Source organism: Lytechinus variegatus, chromosome 6 (genome assembly GCF_018143015.1).
Source record: "Lytechinus variegatus isolate NC3 chromosome 6, Lvar_3.0, whole genome shotgun sequence".
Taxonomy (NCBI): Eukaryota; Metazoa; Echinodermata; class Echinoidea; order Temnopleuroida; family Toxopneustidae; genus Lytechinus; species Lytechinus variegatus.
The window spans coordinates 23,524,393-23,540,436 of record NC_054745.1 but is presented as its reverse complement, the minus strand read 5'-3'; the positions used below and the strand labels follow the sequence as shown (position 1 = coordinate 23,540,436).

Here is a 16,044-nt window from a genome sequence, read left to right as displayed (position 1 = left end):
TTTTTTGGAACAAACATGCATTTCATATGTTGACTTTGAAGGCTTTCCATAGTTGCGATTGATTGGAACAATCGTAACTCTTTGTACAACGGGGCCCAGGACTTTCAAAATTTGGCAGACATATTGAAATATGCTGTGTTTATACATGTAAGTATAAGCAAAATTATCGAGTTTAAGCAGAACACGATTGATTGACAATTCGACATACACATGTAAACATGTGAGTTGTGTTTAAATTTGATGAACATGGCTTTACTTGCACTGAATTTTGAAGCAGTTGCAGTGTGCAAGAATTTCATTAAATCCTGAAATTTTGCGCACTAAAGTTCCAATTTCATTGGAACATTGTGAGACATTGTATCAAAATTTTCTACAAAGCATAGAGGTACATTTCAATTCTCTAAGTTTATACTTGGAAATAGAATTGAATATATATCTGCAAAACTTAAAAAGAACTGTCTCAAGTGCCATGTTTGACTTTGCATGCTTGCTCTTTGTTCAGTCAATTCTTTTTTTTGGGGGGGGGGTCAAATTACTAGACTTTTGATCTTCCTCGAATGGTTGGGCGTGCTTTGAATGACTTCATTTTAAGAATTGTTGATAATAAATCAGAAATTAGGAAATGGTGTCACAATCAAATTTAATTCACAAAGTAAATATTATCAAAAGTTTAATGCAAACTTTGGAATAGCAACACCTTTTATTGCGTAACAGAAATTTCATAATTGCCAATACTTGCACAAAGCACTTTCATTGATTTCAAAAGCATTACAATATAATTTCACAATTAGTCAGGATAATATGGGGTTACAGTTCTTCATTCTCAGCACACTGCGCATAAAGGCATACATGTAGGGACTATTATATACCCATTACATGTAAAGCAATATAAAACAAAAAAAACATGCTTTAGCATATCTATGTAGATGTACATACCTATATACATACAGGTAACAAAACTGAATAACATGCGAACAATGATACAATAAACAAACTGCATTACAATAAACAAGGAAAATCACTTAATTTCATTCTAATACATTCTGCTCTATGGCATTTACTCTCCAACTATATGTTTATAAAATATGAATAGGGGAAGGTCACCGTGCAATGTATATCTAATATAAATATACTCAAATTGATGTATAAAACTGCTGCATTTTATATACACAATAAATAAAATCACAATTTTTCATGCAAATACAATTGTACATGTATATCCAAAAAGGTAATAAAATAAACTCATGCCACAATACAAGGAAAATCTCTGCCAGACTAATAATTATACACATTAACTCAATGTAAGAGTGCTTTCTTTTCACCTCTCTCTGTCTCTCTTTCCCTCTCATCCCTGACTATCTCTAACCATCTCTTTGGCCCCAATTCACAAAGGTGGTTTTGAAAACCCATGGTTGAATCCATGGTTTATGCAGATTTCCTATATAAATTACGCTTAATTTAGCGCGTATCGGGCGCGTGTATGAAAAATTCCAATCCTGATGCGCGCTTTTGTCACAGTACACCAAATTGACGCTTGTTACCATGGTTAGATACGCTTTTTTATTCATGAGTCCACTGTTTGAAGAGTGGACGCATGAATAAAAACAGTGGACTCATGAATAAAAGACCGTGGATAACCATGGCAACAGGCGTCAATTTGGCGCACTGTGACAAAAGCGTGCATCAGCATTGGAAGCGTAATTTATACAAGAAATCTGCATAAACCATGGATTCAACCGTTGGTTTTCAAAACCACCTTTGTGAATTCGGGCCTATATGTCGCACTATAAATATTTTGCTCTCAATGTCAATCTTATTTCAGCCTTTGGTTCTCTCTATAATCTTCTGTCTTTATCTTTTCTGTCTCTATTTCGCATCATTTCATTTTTCTCTGTCATTCTAAACCCAGGATAAATTGGACATCACTCCTACCTACCCCCCCCCCTTATCATTATCTCTCTCTCTTTCTCTCCTATATGTCTTTTAATCTTTCGCTCTCAATGTAAATCGATCTCTCTTTATTTTTCCCCTTTATAATCTTCTGGGGGTTTTTTCTGTCTCTAGTTCGCATCATTTTATTTTCTCTGTCATTCTAAACCCAGGATGATTTGGACATCTCTCCTACCTACCCCCCCTTATCATTATCTCTCTTCCTCTCCTATATATGTCTTTTAATCTTTTGCTCTCAATATAAATCAATCTCTCTTTCTTTATTTTTCCCGTTTACAACCTTCTGTTTTTTTTTCTGTCTCTAGTTCGCATCATTTCATTTTCTCTTTCTAAGTCCACCCCCCTCCCCTTCTCTCTCTCTCTCTCTCCCTCTCTCTGTGTCTTACCTGATTTTCTTGTAAGACAGTCATAAATCCTTCTTGACAGAGTTTGATATCCCTCACATAATCATCCTCCGTCTTCAGTAATTCTTTCACCACCTTCTCTCTGAAATCGGCCGGTGTCATTTTGGGCGCGGGAGGCGGCTCGGGCATCAGCTCTGAAAGTTGATCTAAAAAAAATCAAGTAGGAATACTAAGTAAACTCACTGGTCCGTATATTTCACGGACTGCTTGGAAGTTTCATTGGATAGCACAGTGTGCCTATCTTATGCCTGAGTGAAATCTGAACTTAAATCCTTGTTTTCTCCTTATTTTCCGAAGCTCTGACCCAGGGGAGAGGGGGGGGGGCACTTCCATTCACGAGTGGATACCATGATGCGCGACCATGAGATCTCAAAAAGCAACCTAAACACGAATTTTCCATATTCTGAAAATGCACCCCTTTACAAGTATTGGCGTGTGAAACCCTACCCTTAACAAGTATTGGAAACAAAACGATACTATTGGCAAGTATTCCCTGAATTGTACCCCTAAACAAGTCCAGCGATATATTTCAAACACGGACGTCGGTCGTTGGTTTTACCTACAATGGGTTTAGTATACAGCCCAACTCTAACACGTAGTGTTGACTCTTGGGGCAAAAAGCACATTGTTTATAAAATATTTTAGTCTTGATTGTTTATACCCTCGCAAATTTGATCCTAAACACGTAAATTTCCTTGTGAAATAGATACCCTTCTTTTATTACTTTAGTGTTTTTGACACCCTTATTTCGTTAAGTACGTAACGTGCCCAATCTTGAAAAAGACATCCTTTTAATGTGTTTTTTTGGTTGCACATGGTATCCACTTGTCAATGTAAGTGGCCCCCCCGGGAGCTCTGATTGATACCTCGGTCACATTTGCTTTACAGGAGCAAAATTTTTGCCTTTTTAATACAAGAATCAAATTTTGTGGTAGAATAATACACAAATACTTAGAAAATAGTATGACATTTAACACTTTTGACCTTTCATCCCTTTCTTCCTTGATCCTATTTTTTTTTGGGGGGGAGGCAGGGGGTCCATAGCCCCCATAATCTGTTCACCAGTGTTCTATACCTTGTAAAGATTTGACTTGCTTCTCTTTTTCCAAAATGGCTAGTTCTTCATCAGCTATCTGTTGCTGTAGTTCAGCTTTATCCTTCTCCACAGTAACGAATGCACACTCTCTTACTAGATTGGATTTTTGAAGTCTCTGGGTCTGTACGAACAAAAGAAACCAATAAAATATCAATGCCTATTCAATTCTAGAACTTATTATAAAGAGCATTGTAGCCAAGTGGATTATGGCGACCACACACTGCTGCGACCCAATTTTTGAATAATACGTAGTATAATTTGATGCTAACATTGAGACATGGAATATCTTACTGTGTAATGTTCGAAATCATTGTACAAATACATTATGTTAAAATCTGTGACTATGCTATCAGCCTTCTTAGAATAAAAGAAAATTTAATATCTAGTTGTTATGACGTCATAGCAGTCGTACGATTGGCTACGATTTGAAACTTATTTGGAATTTACTCCAATCTTTCAAATGGTTATATTTAGTATTCTTTCAATTAATTTCAACCTGTAATAAAATGATATGTTCCATTCATATTCTCAGAAAATTAGAAAAATGAGATTTGTTCCAAAATCCCATCGCGGGCAGTCCAAAGGTGTGCGGTGGCCTTAACATACATGTATTAAATTCTAGAACTGATTACAAGGAGCATTGTAGCCCAGTGGATTAGTCTTTGGACTTTGAGACAGAGGGTTGTGGGTTTGAATTTCAGCCATACTTTCTTTTGAGCAAGATACTCTCAACTGAGGGCTGGAATTATTGTGCCATATGAATGGTCATACTATTATCGGTTACACTTCGTAATTATGAAGGTTCTTTATTCCAAAGGTTTTGTAATTCCGAATCACGTAAATTGCCTATACCTCGATGTTCGTTAATCCGAAAACGTAAAAGGGTTCGTTAAACCTAACATTTGTGGCATTATTCCGAAGGTTCGTTAAACCGAAAACGAAATAAAGTCTGTTGTTCCCAGGGTTCGTTAATCCGAAAACGAAATAAGGTTCGTTGTTCCGAAGGTTCGTTAGTCTAAAAACGAAATAAGGTTAGTTTATCATTTTGTTTTTGGACTAATGAACCTTCGGAATAACGAACCTCATTTCTTTTTTGGATTAACAAACCTTCAGAATTACGAACCTCACTTCGTTTTTTGGACTAACGAACCTTCCGAATTACGAACCTCATTTCGTTTTCATACTAACGCACCTTCGGAATTTCGAACCTTCAGAAATACGAACCTTCAGAATAACGAACCTTCGGAATTACGAATGTATGAGATTATTATCGATGTTATTATCATTACTATTAATATACTGAACATGGGAGAATCCATATCGGTTGCAAAGTTCTAAACATAAAAAAAAAGTTAAAATGAATTCTATTTCTAAGGGGGTGTTGCAAGAAAATACATGTACTTGCGATCAATTGCAAATTTTCTGTCTCAATTTGACAATTGAAAGATCAGTTTTAACCGTAGCAAATCAGATTACACTCCTTGTTTCCAGAAGCATATGAGGAATCAATTACTGATGATTGATTTAGGGACAGAATGTAGACTTGATCACAAGTTTCTTGCAATGCCCCATAAGGCACTTTTGTACAAAGAATATCCAGTAGCACTTTAAAGAACATTAAATCGTTCAATGGCCATTTTCGTACACAAGAAACGTACCTCGATCTCTTCTTTGAGCTGTGATATCTTGCTCTGTAAATTGGCAACAGCCTCGGCAGCGTGCCCCTCCCCGTTCACTATGGTGGAATGAAAAACACAAAAAAGCGTCTCAAAAACCAATTACAATAAAATATTCTTCAGATTTTCAGTCAAAAAGATGGTTGAGTGTATAAAGTTTCTACTTACAACAAATAACAATATTCAACTTGGAAACTTGGAGTATTCCACTCAGGGGCGGATCCAGGATTAAAAAAAAAAATTAAAAAAAAAGAATTGACCCAAAATTTGAGGATATTTCAGACAGATAAAAATTGACAAGCACAAACAAATTTGATTTCTGCTTCTCAAAAGGGGGGGGGGGGGGGTGGGTGGGGGCATGGGCCGGGTCTAAAAGACTACTTTAAAAGAATGACCACAGTTACCTCATTTAAAGCTAAAATTAAACAGCATCTTTTTGCCACTTACAAGTGATTCCTTTAAATTAAACCAAAATTAAACACACACTTATGATATGTTTTGTTTTATCTTGTTTTGTCATACTTGTAAATATTGAAACTTGTTTCATGTATTATTTCAATCGCTATTTCCTATGCATTTTATTCCTACCGTAATTTATTTGCTGTATTTGTATCACTGTAATTTATTTGTCATGGATCCCCCTGCTTTTCAAGCCTCTGGTTTTCCTAGGGTGTTTGATCCTCACATTTTACAATGTATATATCTACTCATGTCATTTTTACCTAATAAATAAATTGAATTGAAATTGAAATCTTACCTGCTCCCGATGTGCCATCTTGGTCCGTCTTCATACCTGGCCCTAGTCTCGGAGGAACAGGTCTACCAGGCGGGACTCGCTTCTTTGCTGGAACACAGAAAAGCGTCAAGAAGCAAATAATCAGTTATTCAATGCACTAATTTAGTCTGGGCCAAAAAGGTGCAAGGGTTTCAGTAACTTATAAGGTAGAGTTGTCAGCGAAAAGAGGCTCACTAGTTGGAAGCGTTGAACGCACGTAAAGTTTTATCCAAAACAGATTGGATTAGAGCACAATCCAAATAGTCTCAAATTCGTGTAGGTACATGTACGTGCATAACCATCTTTCATATGAAGCACTACATGTACATGTAGAAATAGAACAGATGAGTATACATGCAATGCACACAGTAGCTAGAAGAGATTACATGCCTGAGTAATCTAGAGACTGTAGACATGTGCAGTGAGGCAGATGAACTTTAGACCAAGACCCCAGTAGCACAAACGCTTTGAAATGGATTGCAGATATGAAAGAACATTTCTGATTGGTTCCCGGTTAGTTTATGAATAAATTACACATGCCACGGTGATCACGATTGGCTATTATCGTTTAGTGATTGATATAACCTTTGTGTAACCTGGCCCCCCCACTTTATAAATACTCCTTATCAATAATTATTATACATGTACGTGATAAGCTTCTTAAATCACTAACTTTGATAGACTATGAGCCAAATTATCATTAAAAAATCAAAGTTTATCGCTAATAACAGTTTAAGCAAAAAAGATTTGAAAAGTAGACATAATCTTAACCCATACCATGCCATAGGTGGCATATCCATACTTGTTGTTTGTGTGAAAAAATATTTTTTTTTTTCAGCCTAAACTGGCTTGAAAATTTTTTCTTCAAACAGAAATGTTTGAATTAGTCACAAAGAAGGAAAAAAAAGGGCAAACAAACATCTTTTCCTTGAGAATACTGTTTATCATTGGTAAGCCCTGTTACAACCAATAATGTCGCAGTGACGCATAATGTCGCTTTGCATGACTTTGGCATAAAGTCACAGTGACGCTAAAGCATAATGTCGCAGCGGTACTTTATTCAAGAATCCAGTTGCAGATAGGATGTTTTTACTCAGTAATTCATTCAAGCTCTGTCATCTGAAAGTTTTTGAAAGTGTGTTTGGTGGGACAGGCGTGAATGTGGGGGGGGGGCAGTATTGAATTCATTATGATGAAGAGTGGTAACTTTAAAAAAAATTATATTTCATTGTTGTTCATGACATTTTAAGAAAGAAATTACATTACGGATTGTAACTCAGAATGTACTGAATGAACAATAGATGTAATTTGAAAGCGATGGGTCCTATACAAATCCCCCGTGGGGGAGAGGGAGGTACGTGATAAATGAATAACATGTTGGTACAGTATGTAGCGGGAAGGGGCAGAATTAATCCCCCCCCCCCCAGAAAAAATATGAAAACCTTTTTCTCTTGCTGAAGAGTATCACAAACTTCACTAAAATGTGCACGAAATCATCAAATATCACGTTATATTTTTTCTTCACATGATCACATCCCCTCCTCACAGAAAAAAAAATATGTTCATGTATTTCTATAAAAAGAAAATAACCGGGCATTACAATGTTTTAAATGCATTGACAACCTGCTTTCGTTTCCTTTCTAAATAATGAGAGCCTCCGAGCAGTGATGGCACCAGGATTTTAAAACTGGTGCTGGGTGACAAAGGAAAAGGGATAGAGGGGGACTAAAATTTAGTTTTGTATGTTTCACAAAATGGAGTGTGAAGTGCGACTAGGGCGCTGGATCTAACTTTTAGGTCCCTGCTAAAGTCCAGGGTCAGAGCACACATGTTCTTGTTTCTAATACAGTATATAAAGAGGGATTTGGCCAAAAGGGGATTGGGCGCAGAATGTTTTCATTCATGTTTCCCTGATGAGCCGCTAAAAGCCAATTTTTGCTGTTGGTTTATAAAGGGAGTAGTCTCAACTAAAGACTAAATTTTCAAGTGCATTTTATAATTAGCTTTATTCTTACAAACAAGATAGGCTTTCTCACATTGCCTTAATAGATAATGAAAGCGCGAAGTGCGAGCTCAAATTTTTTTATATTTGATGCATATAGACCAAAGCAATGAACATTCTGAGCAGTTTTTGCCAGTATATATTGATGGCACATTCCAAGTAACAATACAAAATGTGATTTCTTCATTAAAATGTCATGAACAACAATGAAATGTAACTAAATATGTATTCAATTTTCAGCTAGATGACATTACTCACCTGCAAAATAAGTTGAATTGCATGTAAAGCGATATGCACAGATGAATGATGATATGCGTATACTTGCGTTTCACTTATCCACACATTACCGTTTTTCAAAGTCCACCCCTTCTCCTGACAATGATTTCGATACTGACCCCCTCCCCTGCATTCGCACCTGTCCCACCAAACACGTTCTTCAAAACGTTCAGATGACAGAGCTTGCACAAATTAATCAGTGAAAACACGTTATATCTTTATATGAAGCGAATACCACTGCGACATTATGTGATTAGTAGAAAAGCTTTATGAGTTGGTGCGAAATTATCGGTTGTACCAAGCCCCGTAAATCCATATGAAACAGGTTAATATACATGAGATTGATCAAATCAACCACCACTATGGAAATCAAGCAATGTCAACATCTAAACTGAGTGTTTTTCTAGAGTTAACACCCCACTAGAAAATGAATTATAAAATTAAAAAAAGTCAAGTTCTGCTATCTTTTGGATATTCAATTGTGAAGTTAGGTGATACATTATTACATTCTTTAAAGTTTGTTTCTTTTGGCTTGCTGGATGCTGCTGTTGTCTACATTCATCACTCGGCGTAAGGAGTGCATTTTCTGGTGGGTACACTAACTTTAGAGCATCACTGTGAATTTGTACATTTATCGCTTTCTTAAAAATACAGTCAACGTGATTCTCTTTGTTTACAAGGGACATTGTACAAATTCTCAGAAAAAAATAATTATGACATCAATGGCTTTCCATAAAATTAAGATTGATCAGATCAATTACAACTCTTTATAGACCGAGCCCAGACCGAGCCCAGGCTCCTGTAACACAAACGTTAGCCATTAATTGCATGCTTGATTTTCACAAATGATTGTACATTGTAGTCAATGTGATCAATCATACAGAAATGTTCTACAATCATTGCTAAGGTCTGTGCTATGGGCCCCTGGGCCCCGTCTTACAAAGAGTTACGAATGATCCAATCAATCTCAACTGCATGGAGATCCATCCACGCCATCATTTTTTTTCTCCAGGAAATTTGCACAATGTCCTTAGTACACAAAGAGAATTACAATTATTTTTTCTCAAGAGAATGATGAAGGTATGCATACAGTGTATACATCATTTCTAGGTATGCATATATGTACAGCATTTTGAGCAAACATGCAGTTCAAATGTTGACATTGCTGGCCGCCCATAGTTGTGTGTGATCGGATCAATCACAACTCTTTGTAAGATGGATTCCTGGGCCCCGTCTAACAAAGAATTACTATTGATCCAATCAATCGCAACTATGGACGGCCTGCAACGTCAACATGTATTATGCATGTTTGTTCCAAATATTTTCTATACTATGAAGTATTCATGCATTCATTGTTTTCTTGAAAATTCACTGTGCTTCTCTTTGTATACCAAGGACATTGGGCCAATCTCCTGTAGAAAAATTATGCCACAATTGATCGGATCAATCGTAACTCATTGCAAAATTGGTTCCTGGGCCCCGTCTTACAGTTACGATTGATCCAATCAACTGTTACTCTATGGAAAGCCGTCAGTGTCATAATTTTTTCTACAAGAAAAGTGCACAATGTCCTTAGTAAACAAAGAGAAGCACAGAGAATTTTCAAGACAACGATGAATGCACGAACATACATCATAGCTAGAAAATATTTTTGAACAAAAATGCATAACAGATGTTGACATTGCTGGCCGTCCATAGTTGCGATCGATCGGATCAATCGCAACTCTTTGTAAGATGGGTTCCTGGTGTGAGAGTTCATTCAATATTCATATTGATATTTACCTGGCATTGCTGGCCTAGCTGGAGCTGGTCTACTGGGTTTGGACTGAGAGGGCGCTGTCTCCTCTACCCCACCAATTCCTAGAAGATCACCTACTGCAGCCTGGCCAGACGGACCTTTACTCGTAGAGGAATGTTGCTGAAGAACTGCAAAAAGGTAAAAATAATAACAGATCACTTTACGAGACACTGATAATAATAATATTTTGACCACAAGGTGGATAAAGTAATAATATGTTTTGTTTTATACACAACTAATTAAAAGAAATATATTGGTATAAAACTAGATTTTTACTTTATCTAGAACATTAATGATGTGGTGCTCATCCGGCATCTTGCAACAAAATTTAACACAATTCTTGATTTCAGCCCAGTTGACACTGTACTGAATTATATTGGTGACATTAATTGAGGAAACAGAATTGAAACTGAAGAAACGACAGAGAAGAAGCAATTCTTGTGATTTATGAATGAATTTTGTATAAATCAGCATAACTAGACAAAATTTCTAAATTCTGTGTAGTACCATGGTGAACCTCATGTAGCTCTCAGATGGAAGAAAAAAAATCAAACTCGGTCAACACATCAATAAGCATTTTTGCGAGTTTTGAAAAATATGCATGAATTAGCATATTTAATGAGGAGTTTTGTATTCCGACCTAGAGCTATCATAAAAAGCAAACAAAATTGAAATTGATCAACAAATGAAGGAGAAAAGGCATTTTTTGTAATTTATGAATAAATTTTGTACAAATCGGCATAACTAGTTAACATTTCTAAATTCTGTGTAGTACCATGGTGAACATCATGTAGCTCTCAGATGGAACAAAAAAAATCAAACTCGGTCAACACATCAATAAGCATTTTTGTGAGTTTTGAAAAATATGCATGAATTAGCATATTTAATGAGTTTCAAAATTCTGTGTAGGAGTTTTGTATTCCTACCTAGAGTATCATAAAAAGCAAACAAAATTGAAATTGATCAACAAGTGAAGGAGAAATTTTTTTTTTTGTAATTTAGGAATAAATTTTGCATACACTTTAATAACTAATTTATAGTAAAAATTTCAAAATTCTGTGTGGAATTTTGGTGACTCTCATGTAGCTCTACCAGAGCAAAAACAAAATTGGTCGACATATTAATATCAAAAGAAGCAAATTTTTGGAATTATGAATAAATTAGGATAATTTTCTAATGAAAATTTCAAAATTCTGCGTAGAAAATTTGGTTAACCTCATGAAGCTCTATCAGATGGAAGCAAAAAATATCAAAATTTGTCGACAAATAAAGGAGAAACATTTTTTGTGAATTTTGAAAAATATGCATATATTAGCATATTTAATGAGTTTTAAAATTCTGCATAGAAGTATTGGATCCCCACCTAGTGCCATGAAATATTAAAAGCAAAAAGATTTGAAATTGGACTTGAAATACCAAAGAAGAAAGCATTTTGAAATTTGGAAGGACCACAGACGCCATAAGCTCATCGGGCCCTTCGGGCCGGATGAGCTAAAAACAAAAGGATTCAAATCTTGAGTGATCAGAATATGGGCTCTGAAAGGAAATTTACATAACTGATATCACAAACATCTTACAACAATGCAACATCCAAAGACAATGTCTTTAACACAAATGTATTAACACCAAGAACTTAACCTGAAAGATAACACAAAGATCTTAGCACCAGGATATAAATCAAAGAAATTTCCCCAACTGATGAAAACAAAGACTTAAAACCAGATGCCCAACACTAAGACTTCAATACCAAGCTATTAAAACCAAGATTTTACCCTGACAGATAACACTAAGATCTTAACACCAACAACTAAACACCAAGTCCTTTACATCAAGATATCAACACCAAGAACTTACCTTGACTGATAACACCAAGATCTTGATCCAGGAGAGAAGCACCTCTGGTGACAGGAGGTGGTGGAACTGGTGCTGATTGACCCGGGACCTCTGCCTCGTCCGTCTCCCACTTTGACGTATCAAATATCTGCTGAATGCTGGCCTCAAAGTTTGCTAGCTCAGGGTTAGCAGCACGCTGGGTGTCAGATAGGAGATCCAGGTCTGGCTTGGGAGGAAGAGCAGGTTTCTGGGACGGGGGCGGATGAGGTATGTCAGCCTCGATGCTCTCCACGCTGGATCTGGATCTAGGCCGTGGACGGGGCACTGCGCTCCGAGGATCAAACTTCTGCGGCTTGGGCGGAGCCATCGGACGCTTGCCAGGAGATGGTGGAGGAGGAAGCTTGAAGGAGGTGGAGGTAGGAGGGGTCTCCTGAGGGATGCTGAGAGGAGAGTTGATGGTGAAGTTGATCCCTTGGGCAAAGGCATCATCAGACATGTCCGATGGGATACTATCATCTCGAGGAAGGGTGGCATTTGGAACACTTTGTAATGGATCAAATGAATTTGCAAAGGCATTGTCCACCTCTCCTGGAGGAGTAACAGCAGAAAATGGGTTGGAAGATTGGGGCTTGCTGGGTTGCATCTCTGCTTGCTGCTCCTCGACAGCTGCGGCAAATGGGTTAGGGGACGGTTGGCGCGGAGGAACAGGTGGTCTGAAATCATCCTGATCAAAGGATAAAGGAACATTGTTGACAGCCTCCATCTCACTGCTGAAGGCTGCATTGAAGTTTGGTGTCATTTCCTGGCTGCCTTCCTGGATTACCTTGTCAAGGTCTGAGTTGACTTGGGATAATGTCAGAAGTCCTGAACCAGCACTATTGTTCGGTGAACTCCCTTCCAGCATCGCACGATCCAAGTCCTGATTGACCTGGGATATCGTCAAGAGCTCTGGATCTCGGACCACCGGCTCTGAGCCTCCAGACATAGCAGCGGTGGAGTGAATGGCAGCACTGGCATCTATGCTGCTTGATGATGAACCTCTATTTACTGGACGCTGCACACTCCTGATCTGCTTAGAGCTAGTGGGATTGAATGGCCTTGCGGCAAGGATGTCAAACTTTGAAAGACTATCAAGGGATTCTTGTTTGGTCATTGTAGGTTTGGGCTCTGACGATATATTGCTTGCATCGACAGGAGCCATTGGCATCATTACAGGAGACATCGGTTTATCAACAGGACTCATGTCAAGAAGGGAATTTCCCCTATTAGGTTGAGGAGGTGGGGCAGGAGATGAACTTTGGATTTCGGCGGTCATAGGAGCAACAGTTGCAGTGTTGGCTGTACTTTTCCCTGCAAAGGACACCGGCTTGAAGGTGCTGCCACCTGGTTTGAAAGCATGTGGAAGTGTAGGATTATGGGATCCTGGTTTTGAGGGTGCGAGGGGAGGATCCGTACCTCCACCCAGGGGATCAAAGAACAACAAATCATCCAATCCACCACCGGAACTTGGCTTAGGATTATCAGGTTGAGCTGATGTATTCCGTGAATCGAGGGTCCCAAGCTGGTCAAGTGAAAACAAATCATTGGCATTATTATCTGAAGGTCCTCCTTTAGGAACATTTGGAGCCGTGCCTTTCTTTGATGGTTTCACCCCCGGTGGTTGGGGAGCAGGTCTCTTGAAAGATGGAGTCCTTGGTTTCTCTAATAATTGCACATAAGCGATTGGGATGAAACCAACCTTACCGGCAGGATTCTTAGCTTCGTACCACTCATTGTCCGGTTTGCTCATAATGGTGATGATATCACCTTGTTTGGCCGAGACGTCGTGTTCTGTTTCAGGGTTGAAGTCATACAGGACTTTCCCTCGTCTACCTTTAACAGGAGTGACACCTTTATCTTGTCCAACGTCAAGTAATTGAGGTTTAACAACAGCTACTTCACCCTGTGTTGATGATGAGGACAGCACCGGGTTACCCGATGCTTTACCTTGCTTCAGAGAAACATTCTTTGACTTTGCCTCTGGAGGAACATACCCAGGAGGAATATCCACAAGGATCTCAACAAATTCTGCGGGAAACAGTCCAACGTTCCCATCAAGCTCTCCTTCTAACCAGTTCTCATCCACTCTTACTCTGAGATATATAGTCTCACCGTCCATGAAGCTAAGTTCGCAGTCTCTCTCCGCACTGAACGGAAACAATGTCTTTGCATGTGGCCTTTCTCCCGTTGCGCCCACTGTAGTACTGGTCCCTTGGAAAGCTTTATCCAACACATCAAAGTTTAAATCAGAACCCTGGGTTGTTCCATCAGTCTTTGGCCCGTTTAATGAGTTTGTATCGAGTGGTTGCACACATATTGCTGGTAATACTCCTGATTTGCCGTTGATTCTTCCTTTCAACCAATCATCATCAACCTTTCCCGTAATAGTGATGATGTCACCGATCATGAAGGTCAGTTCTTCACTGAGTTGTCCTGTAACATTCTGAGTGGCTCTAGCCTCGTATTCTGAGAACAGGATAGGAAAGGAGGAAATATATCAGTTGTATATCATTGCTAACATATAAATCTATAAGACTGACATATTTTTGCACAAAAATAATTTAACCTGAATCTCTTCATTAACCTATCAAAACTTCTTATTGGTCTCAATTTGTATAGCTACCAGTACATAGTTATAAATTTTAATAACAAAGCGGGCGCGTCATGGTCTAGTGGTTCTGACTCTTGCCTTTCAAACAGAGGGTCGTGGGTTCGAATCCCAGCCAAGGCGTAATTTCCTTCAGCAAGAAATTTATCCACATTGTGCTGCACTTAACCCAGGTGAGGTGAATGGGTACCCGGCACGATTAATTCCTTGAATGCATGAGCGCTGAAAGGCAGCTGGAGCTAAAGCCGGGGTAATAATAATAACATCGCGCCTTGAAATAGCATGTTTCTAGATAGATGGCACTGTATAAATGCCTATTATTATTATTATTATTATCATTATGAGAGGAGATAGACGTACCTAGTATTGCTGCTTGGTTGGTGCAAGAGATGTCCTTACTCACGTAACTAACTGGAAATATCCCTGATCTACCATCCAATGTTCCTTCCAACCAATGCTCATCAATCTGGTGTGAAACACTTATTACGTCACCTATACACAAAAAATAAAAATCATTACATTATTATTATGTGGGGGCGTCATGGTCTAGTGGTTACGACTCTCGTCTCTCAACCTGAGGGACGTGGGTTCCAATCCCAGCCATGGCGTGTTTGCCTTTGAACAGCAAGAATTTACCCACTTTGTGCCGCACTCAGCCCGGGTGGGTTGAATAGGTACCAGGCAGGATTAATTCCTGGAAATGGACTGAGCGCTGGAAGGCTGCTTGAGCTAAAGCTGGGGTAATGATAATAATAATAATGCACCTCCTTTAAGACTACATGTACGTGTAGTCTACCAAATCGACATGCATATCAGTGTCGATTCGACAGACCCTCTACCCAATAGTGTTTCTTTCTAGATTATACCTCATAAATTTTCATGCAACACAAGATCGTGTAATTTTGAGATTTATAACCCTCCCCCATATCAATGAAGCAAAAAAAATACAGTCCGACCTCTCTTATCCAGCCTCCCCTTATCCGGATCTCTCTATTATCCGGATGCACACTTGCTGAGATTTTTTTTTTTAAATCTAGTACAGGTACATGAGGAAATGAGATTTCAATCTAAACTCAATCCTATACATAAACCCACTCTGATTACATATATTTCCAAACATAGTCACCCTACACCAAACATATTTTTCATGAAAATATCCCACCCAAATCACCAAAAGAACTTTAGGAATGATAATTTCCAGTAAATCAGGGTGCAGCGCAAACATTTCATCACGTTTCTCTTTTTGATTCGCGGGAAAAACAACACATGTCTTGCTAGCTAACTTTAGGCATAATACGGACAGCGCCATCTATCATGTTTGAGCCTACAGTCAGTGGAACAATGGCTGACATTGCGAAGCTGCGATACCCGCCGCGATGATCTAATTTTAAAACTTGGTTTCATCTAGTCATTCACTTTCTTTTGAAGTATGCTCGATGTATACCTCAGTCATTTTAGCAGGTAAATTATCCAAGATTTTTGGCCATCGATCGATTTCATTTCAATAAAAAACACTGCCTATTATTTGCACTGACTCTGCAGTGAATATTGTCTTTACCGTACGCCCACTACAATAGTGCAGTGTAG

The 16,044-nt window shown here is 38.3% G+C and overlaps 1 protein-coding gene across 7 annotated transcripts in view; it reads right to left on the bottom strand.

Moving 5' to 3' along the window:
- Positions 1 to 16,044, bottom strand: part of LOC121417243 (dynamin-binding protein-like) — a 72,150-nt gene that overhangs the window by 34,166 nt on the left and 21,940 nt on the right. For 6 of the 7 annotated variants that reach the window (XM_041610883.1, XM_041610879.1, XM_041610884.1 and 3 more), the window contains exons 4-10: positions 14,818 to 14,949; positions 11,832 to 14,315; positions 9,962 to 10,105; positions 5,884 to 5,970; positions 5,109 to 5,185; positions 3,430 to 3,571; positions 2,337 to 2,500 (exon numbers count right to left, since the gene is read on the bottom strand). In XM_041610883.1, the coding sequence (XP_041466817.1) occupies positions 2,337 to 2,500; positions 3,430 to 3,571; positions 5,109 to 5,185; positions 5,884 to 5,970; positions 9,962 to 10,105; positions 11,832 to 14,315; positions 14,818 to 14,949 (3,230 nt within the window). Of the gene's footprint in view, positions 1 to 2,336; positions 2,501 to 3,429; positions 3,572 to 5,108; positions 5,186 to 5,883; positions 5,971 to 9,961; positions 10,106 to 11,831; positions 14,319 to 14,817; positions 14,950 to 16,044 lie in introns of all 7 variants that reach the window. The other variant, XM_041610881.1, reaches the window with a different exon arrangement.